Source organism: Guillardia theta (assembly GCF_000315625.1).
Source record: "Guillardia theta CCMP2712 unplaced genomic scaffold GUITHscaffold_77, whole genome shotgun sequence".
In the NCBI taxonomy this organism is placed as follows: Eukaryota; class Cryptophyceae; order Pyrenomonadales; family Geminigeraceae; genus Guillardia; species Guillardia theta.
Genome location: NW_005434597.1, coordinates 3,602 through 11,101, shown reverse-complemented (window position 1 = coordinate 11,101; position 7,500 = coordinate 3,602). Strand labels below are relative to the sequence as shown.

The following is a 7,500-nucleotide window of genomic DNA, read 5'->3' as shown; positions in this document are numbered from 1 at the left end:
TCACCACTCCTCGCTTCATCTCACCTCATCTTCCTCTCCTCTCCTCTCCTCTCCTCTCCTCTCCTCTCCTCTCCTCTCCTCTCCTCTCCTCTCCTCTCCTCTCCTCTCCTCTCCTCGCCTCTTCTCTCCTCTCCACTCCCTTCTATCCTAATTGGCTTCCCAGCATCTTGCCGCAGGGGAGGCCAGCGGTCGCCTGCAGCTGGTCACGTCAGGGCAGCTGAAACTCGCGGGGAGGTGTCGGGGGCACACGAGCGAAGTGACGCTGCTAGAGTTCGTGCAGGCAGACGACCTCTCCTGCCTCCTCTCAGCAGACGCGCTGGGGCACATCATCTTGTGGTCTCTGCCCTGGACATCTCCACGAGTCGTCTGCGTCCTTTCCTGCATCGTCCACCCGCTCCTCCTCGTTGAAAGATCCTCTTCCTCCTCCTCTCCCCCCCTCGTCAAGCCCCAGCGAGATACTCCCTGCTCAGCGTGCTTCAACGCTGCTAAGAAGATGCTGTGGGTGGGCACGAGCTCCGGCCTCGTCCTCTCCTACAACTTGAAGCCCCTGCGAAAGGTCGAGCGCGACTGGTTCTACGACCAGCATGCCGTGTCTCCCCGTGCCTCCTCCCCCTTCTCTCCCACCGCCTCCTCTCCTCGCAGGGCGAGCATGCTCAGCGGGACCAGCAGCCCGCGCATGCCGCTGGCAGAGAAGTTTGTGGTGAGGAGCCAGACAAGCAGAATCCTCCCGATCGACCCGAAGGTGAAGGAGGCGATGAAGGAGGCGATAGCGACGATGGTGGAGACGAAAGAAGCTCCTACCTCTCCCCTCCGATCCCCGCTGCGATCCCCGACCTCGCCCAGGTGAGCAGGAGCTGCTGGAGGCAGAGGATCTGAGAGGAGGAGCAGGCTTCGATTTCTCTCCAAGGAAGGGTTGCGATGGGGTCAAGCTCGATCCCCTCAACGACGTGAATCGACTGCCTTGAAACAACTTGTTGTGCTGACGTCACTGCAGACTCGCCCATCGACGACATCGACTTCGCCGTCTTGCATCGAAATGTATTCCTACCTCTTTCCTTCTTTCCTCTCCTCTCACCCCCCGTTTGCCTTCTCCCATCTCTCACGTCTGTGTTTAGTTGCCGTATCCTCAAGATCTCTCACTGACCATTCGTGAAGATTCTGCCGCTGAAAAGCTTCGGTCGGTCTCCCCTTCTACTACTACCCCTGCCCCTCCTGCCCCTGCCCCTACCCCAGCTGCTCCTCCTGCCCCTGCTCCTGCCCTTGTTCTCTTCGTTCGGCTTGTTCTTTGCTGTCAGTCAGTCGCTCACGGTCTTCTCAGACCTTCGCTCGAGCCCATCTTTGATGCCAACTGCGTGAAGCCCATGCACTGCTGGAGGGCGCACAAGGAGGCTGTGAGGAGCATACAGCTCGCGCCCTCTGCTACTGCAGGGTCCTCAACTTGTTCTACTCATCCCTCCTCTCACGCCTTCTCCTCCTCTCAGCCCGGCGCTGCCCCCGGCGCTTCACCTGCGACCTCGAAGGAGGCGCGGGAAACTGAGCTCGGACATGCTGCTGGACGAGCAGAGCATCGAAGTCCCCGAGACCGTCTCCTCCTACGCGCTGCTGTCGTGCAGCACAAGACAGGCGAGCGTTTCCTCTGTCGCGACAGGCAGAGACGTGACGCTTGCTGCGAAGGTTTGTGCCTGGGATGAAGGAGGAGAGATGCTTGGCAAGGTACCTCTGCTTCGTCAGCTTCAACATCTCAAGTCCCGCAGCTCGTGCAGGCCAACCAGGAGGAGGACGCGGAGCAGGAGGACCCGTGAAGCTTGCACGGGAGGCTGTTTGCGCAAACCATGTATATCACGACAAGTACATTTACATTCCATGGGATCGAGCGAGAGAGAGAGCAAGAAACGGCAGAGGCCTCCTGTGATCAGATTCCCATGCCGTAGACTGTCGTCAGGCACACGAGCGTCGGGTTGTCGAAGCGATACTTAGCGAATCCATCAGTCTCTGCATCCCAGAAGCAAGTGTGTGCGGTATGCGTAGCTCCTCCGGTGTTCTGAGAGATCATCGAGGTGACTGAGAACGAGGCCAGTCAGAGACATCAAACAGCTCCCGATTCCCTGACTCACCGACAAACTTGAAAGGTTTGTTGAGAGTGGCTAGACGCTTGAGGATGCTTTCTACTATCATCGATTGCCACTGTGGGACTTTAGCATGCAGGTAGGAGGCGTTGGTCAAGACAGCATCAACAGACTGCAAGCCAACACCATCAGCAGAAAGTGACATTGCGCATCATGACTGACCTCCTTGACAACTTGATAAACCTCATCCTGGTTGAATGTTCTCTGTTCACGCTCTATCAGCATCCAATCTTCAACCAAACCTCCTCAACTCACATCGCCTTCACCCTCGAAATCCATTCTCAACGCAAATGAACAATCTGATTCAGAAAGCTCCTGTCAAAACCTTCATCAGTCGCGAGTCAAGCATCCTACAGCTCCTTGTCTGATTTGCTTGCTGTCGGGTGACCTCCTACCTCGCGCTAAGTCACTGTCCTCGGACCTCATCGTACTCGCTCGATGTAAGACACATTCTCTGAATCCAGCAAGTTCAAGTTGCGTCCACCACCATTGCGTTCAAGGCCCTCCTCTTCCCACTACCAACTCCTCCCATCGCTCAATTCTGCATCTCCAACATGATTTCATGTCCCTGCCAGCGCATTCCACTGCTCCTCATGCGCCAGATCTCCACGAAACTATCCTCGTGCTGAAGCTTTTCCATGTCAAGCAACGATCGATCCTGTCAGCTGCTGCATTCATCCCTGTCTGCAATGCCTTTCGATATTCAGCACAGGCCATATTGCGGTCCAGTGTATTCTACTCACAGTCGCACCATGATCCTTGATACCCATGTCGCACACTCCAGGCAACTCACCTCTCATCTCGCTTTACCTCCTTACATTTTCCGCAAACATCTTTTCAAGTTTCAGCTTGCTGCTTTCCTTGCATCGATCCCCTCATCGTTTGAATCTGAGAATCTCTCTTTCCTCCTGTCTCTCTCTTCCCTTCCCTTCCCTTCCCTTCCCTTCCCTTCCCTTCCCTTCCCTCTTCTGCATTCTGGGACGGTTGGAAAGCGGAAAGCGCGGGAAGGGAAGCAGCCTGATGAGGGGGTAGGGGTGAAAAATTCCTCAGGTAGGTAGGGGTAGTTTACATATGAATGAAGGGTGGGGTACATTGATCGTTGACATACCGTGGGTAGTAACGAATAGAAATGGGTAGGGTACGGTGAGGGCTTTTGGAGGGTAAGGGTAGTGATGTAGAGGGGACTATGAGGACGGGGTGATTTTACCACGATCCAGGGGGTAGAGGCGATGAGGGTGGTATTCTATTTGGAGTTGTTGGGGGATGAGGGTCCATCACTTGGCAGTTTTGACGACTGGGGCAAGTTCGGTCAATGGCGATCTGGCAGCGGCCGAGGAGGAGGAGGAGGAGGAGGAGGAGGAGAGCAGGAGGAGATGATGGAGAGAACGGTAGAGGGAGACTTGAGATGAGGTCTTCCTCCCACTTCATATGAAGCTCTTCAGCCAGAATGGGTAGAGCAGCAGCGAGAGTGGCAGTGGAGCGGATTGCGACTCACGATGAGTCATCCGAGCAAACTGGCAAGCGGCGGGTCCGGGTGAAGTGGTTGGGCAAGGCAGGGTGGTGAGAAGTCAGAGAAGAAGGGACATAGATCACGCTGATAGTACTTGACTGATTTGCAATCAAGAACACCTGGATCTGATCCGTTAGTACAATGCTGTACTTGACTGATGAAGCGGCAATCTGCCCGAGATCACAGTAATTGCCGGTCTAACTCTTGTATGCAGGCGTCTGCCATCTACCTCGTAAGCATGGCAAGCATGACGAAGGAGATCGAGAGGCTGCGGCACAAGTTCAGCCTGCCGGGTTCTTCTGACAGCACGTTGGGCTTAGTTGTGAATGGAACGATCGTGACTGGGGTGATACCCGGAGGACCGACGGACATGCAGGAGCAAGAGAGGATTGAAGCACACGATGAGATCATCAGTGTGGATGGAGAGGTCACCAACGAGAACAACATCCTATCCCTCCTGAGAGGCTCCAACCTCATTGGCTCCCAAGTTCAGCTTCGTGTGAAGAAGAACCTAGACGGCAGGGTCATCACGATGGACGTGAAGAGAGATTACAAGTGGTGGGTTGAGAGCATGCGCGATGTTGCTGCGCTAGTGGGACAACTTGCGGAGCAGGCAGAGATCGATGGCTCGCCGCAACAGCTCGAGTTTGCCCTGCGGATCAACAACGAGCTGAGAAGATTGTCGTCGGCGAGCTCGAAGTCTCAGGGTCTCCTCCGATCTCACATCCAGGAGCTCGAGAAGCTGCTGCTTTCGACTGGCAAGGACGATCGTCCTGACGTCAAACGTCCTAGCGAAGCCGCAAACACCGCAGAAAGACAAGAGCAGGATCGAAGGCTGCAAGATGCGACTCGTGAGATCGCTTCCGCACGCGAGCAGACGAGGAGAAGCCTGGACCATTTCCTAGGGCGCATGGTAAGTCGAATGAGCTGCTTGCGGTGTGCTTGACCTCTGCTCGTTGACAGAAGGACCTCTCGGTCAAGCCTCCCTCTCCCTTCAACCCTAGCGGAAACGTGCTATCCGACCTCGACGGACTCAAAGCAGCCTTCGACAGCCTCGCGACAGAGTTGGAGGAGAGGACGAGGACGTATGAAGCAGAGGTCTCGAAGCTGCAAGAGGAGAAGTCAAGGCTGCTCAACGTGGAGTCGGAGATCATGGACGAGCTGGCCAAGGGGTGCGAGAGGATCTTCCGCATGGAGGCGGAGGTGACGGCGATCGAAGCGACGAGGCGGAAGCAGGAGAAGCTGTGCGAGAACATGTCGCAGAAGCTCAAGGAAGCAGAGATCAGCGAGCAGCTGGCAAGAGATGAGGCTACGAAGCTCGCCTCGGAGCTTGAGTACCTTGAAGAACAGAACTCGCAGCAGACTAGAGCGATTCGTTCAATGGAGGAGCACACGCGAGACATGGAGAAATCACTCCGCTCGCACGAGAGGCAGCTGAGCTTGCTCTCAGACTCGCAGAAGAATGCTGCACAAGCAGCTATGGAGCTGCAGGAGAGCAGGAAGGTCGTTGCGAGCCTGGAGAGGGAGCTGCGTGAAGTCTCCTTGATGCTGGAGCAAGAGCGGCAAAACTCCATGGCTGTCACCAGGGACCATGAGAAGCTGCAGCAAGAGCTCAACACGCTCCGCAGGAACCAGACTGTAAAGCAGTCGCAGGAGGGAGACCTGCAGAAAGATCTCCTCCGACTCAAAAAGGAGAACTCGGAGCTCAAGAGCAGGAGCGAGCAGCTGCAGTCTCGCCACGAGGAGCATCAGAGGAAGTACCTCATGTGCTTGCAAGAACGCGACGCACACGCCGAGACCATCAACAAGCTGACGGCTCACTTCATCGTCAAGAACGACAACCCAGACCAGCTGCGACTCGGCAGCAGGCACCTCACGACAGCACATAAAACGATCGGCCACATCCCTCCCGGCTACCTCGAGCCCCAGGCTGACGTCAGCTGCCGCGATTGCGAGCAGTACCGCAAGACTCGTTCAGTCGGCTTCCACGATGGCCACAAGCTCGAGAACGGCAGGACGACCTCCTCCCACTCGCAGGTGGACTGGAGCCACCGGCTGGAGGGCAATGGGATAGCAAGCGCTCGCTCCATGGTGCCCCCGGAGACAGACAGGTCCTCGTGGGACGGCGGGATGCTCTCCAAGGATTCTGCTCGCGACTGGTTCGGCCCTGCGCTTGCAGAGGACGCTCATCCCCTGAGGAGCGTGCTCCAAGAGCTCTCGTCCTACAGCAACCCGGTGGACTATGAGAGCAGCGGGAAGGACATGCAGATGTTGGAGCAGGAGCAAGGGATGGGCGGGCAGTGGTACCAGCAAGCGACGAGCACGACAAGGGAGGAGGTTGAATCTCTGCGGCAAGCGAACTCAGAGCTTCAAGAGAACCTCCGTAGAGCCAGCAAGACTGCGGCAGATGCGGTCCGCAGCAGAGACGACATGCTGGCAAGAACTACAAAGGACATGGAAATGCTGAAGCGAAAGCTTGAGGAGCAGGAGGAGCTGTCAGGCACGCTTGAGCGGCAGCTCCGAGCTGAGAGGATGGACATGCAGGTGGTCGTGCAGGAGAATGAGACCCTGAAGAGGAGCTCGCTAGTGGCACAGGTGACCTGACGCTTCTCGTTTGGGAGCTCTTGACATGAAGACCAGGAGGATGCGATCAAGCAGCTGCAGAAGCATCACCTGCGGAACATGGACCTGCTCCATGCCCTCGCATGCGTCTCGCAACACTACAAAGATCGCACAGGCAACACGCAGATCTGAGGGATGTCAGAGCGAAGGTTATCTTTGATTCCTTCATTGACAGCATGTGGCGGATGTTTGCTTGTGGGAGAAGATCTCTACATGTCCATCCCGTTGTTCTTCCCCTGTCTTGATTTCATCATCGCCTCACCGATCATCTTCCTCGTGTTGTCATCGCCCTCCTCGTACATGTCCTGCATCAGCTCCATGATGCTGTTCATCGGATCTCGCTGCTTCTCCCGGTCGCGTCGCTTCTTGCTGCACAGCTCGTTCCACGTCTCGTAGGAGTACTCTCCCTTCACCTTCTTCAGCGTCAGCTCGATCCTGTTCTTCTTCACCTTGAACGAGCTCTCGTCAGGCACGATGTCCTTGTACAAGTTGGTGATGTGCCGCCTGTAGTTCACACCGTTGATATCTAACACCTTCACGTCCACCCGATCCACGAAGAACTCGCACTGGACCTTGTCCTTGAATTCCCCCACGTTCTTCAGCTCCAGGTAGACAGTTACGGTGGGTGAGTTGTACTCGTCAGTCAGGAACATGAGGCTCTCAAAGTCCTTGTACGCCGTCGTCACGCCACTCGACGTGGGAGCGTTAGGGAGCTTCTGGGGTGGAGGGCCCGAGGCCTTTGCAGGAGCCGCCGGATGCTCAGCGCTGTTGGAGTCTGTCGTTGTCGACAAGCCGTTGGTCTGCTGGCTGACAGCTGGGGTGAGAGGCTGCGACTTGGCCTGAGCTTGCTGCTGATCCTTGAGATGTTTGATTTCTTGCTCGTGCGCGGTCTTCATACTGGCAGCCTGTTGATTCCAGGCCGACGCGAGCTCCTCCATGCTCTTCAGGTGCGTTTGCAACATGTTGGAGATTCTTGGACGCTTGGAGGACCTCAACAGAGTCTTGAGCTCCTGGATGTCCTCTTCAATCTCCTTGATGGATGACATCTGCGAGGGAACATCAGTGAGGGTCCATGCGTCAAACCGTAACCAGCTATGGCATGATCTAATCACTGTTATACACCTCAACTCCTATGACTGACTTGCGGTCCATTGCCCCCTCACAATCTTCCTTTCCCTTCTTGATTTTTTGCTTGCCTTTCTCTTATCCATATTTTCCGTGTTCCCTATTTTCTCTGGTTTA

At 55.9% G+C, this 7,500-nt stretch overlaps 3 protein-coding genes across 3 annotated transcripts in view; 1 reads left to right on the top strand and 2 right to left on the bottom strand.

The window, feature by feature from the left end:
- Window positions 1–1,802, top strand: part of GUITHDRAFT_143603 (hypothetical protein) — a gene marked incomplete at both ends in the record, with an annotated part of 2,978 nt that extends 1,176 nt beyond the window's left edge. Inside the window, 7 exons of the mRNA XM_005826108.1 lie at window positions 164–843; window positions 889–947; window positions 995–1,038; window positions 1,116–1,177; window positions 1,319–1,391; window positions 1,564–1,713; window positions 1,755–1,802. Coding sequence (XP_005826165.1) covers window positions 164–843; window positions 889–947; window positions 995–1,038; window positions 1,116–1,177; window positions 1,319–1,391; window positions 1,564–1,713; window positions 1,755–1,802 — 1,116 coding nt within the window. The remainder of the gene's footprint in view (window positions 1–163; window positions 844–888; window positions 948–994; window positions 1,039–1,115; window positions 1,178–1,318; window positions 1,392–1,563; window positions 1,714–1,754) is intronic.
- A 16-nt stretch (window positions 1,803–1,818) lies between these two features.
- GUITHDRAFT_89146 (hypothetical protein) lies at window positions 1,819–2,750 on the bottom strand. The gene is made up of 4 exons (XM_005826107.1): window positions 2,382–2,750; window positions 2,289–2,330; window positions 2,115–2,238; window positions 1,819–2,061 (listed from the first exon to the last, which is right to left on the bottom strand). Exons 1-4 carry the CDS (start codon window positions 2,403–2,405, stop codon window positions 1,913–1,915), a joined length of 339 nt encoding a protein of 112 aa, XP_005826164.1. The 5' UTR covers window positions 2,406–2,750; the 3' UTR covers window positions 1,819–1,912.
- Window positions 2,751–6,488: 3,738 nt separating this feature from the next.
- Window positions 6,489–7,292, bottom strand: GUITHDRAFT_41876 (hypothetical protein; the record flags this gene model as incomplete). Its single annotated transcript, XM_005826106.1, has 2 exons — window positions 6,489–7,023; window positions 7,183–7,292. Coding segments are annotated over 2 exons (645 nt in total), but the record flags the coding sequence as incomplete, so codon positions are not given.
- Between the last annotated feature and the right edge of the window lie 208 nt (window positions 7,293–7,500).

Coding starts and splice junctions, on each gene's coding strand:
- GUITHDRAFT_89146 (XM_005826107.1), bottom strand. CDS start 2,405: ATGGATTTCGAGGGTGAAGGCGAT. Junction 2,239..2,288: donor TTTATCAAGTTGTCAAGGAG/GTCAGTCATGAT, acceptor GTTGGCTTGCAG/TCTGTTGATGCTGTCTTGAC. Junction 2,062..2,114: donor CAAACCTTTCAAGTTTGTCG/GTGAGTCAGGGA, acceptor CCTCGTTCTCAG/TCACCTCGATGATCTCTCAG.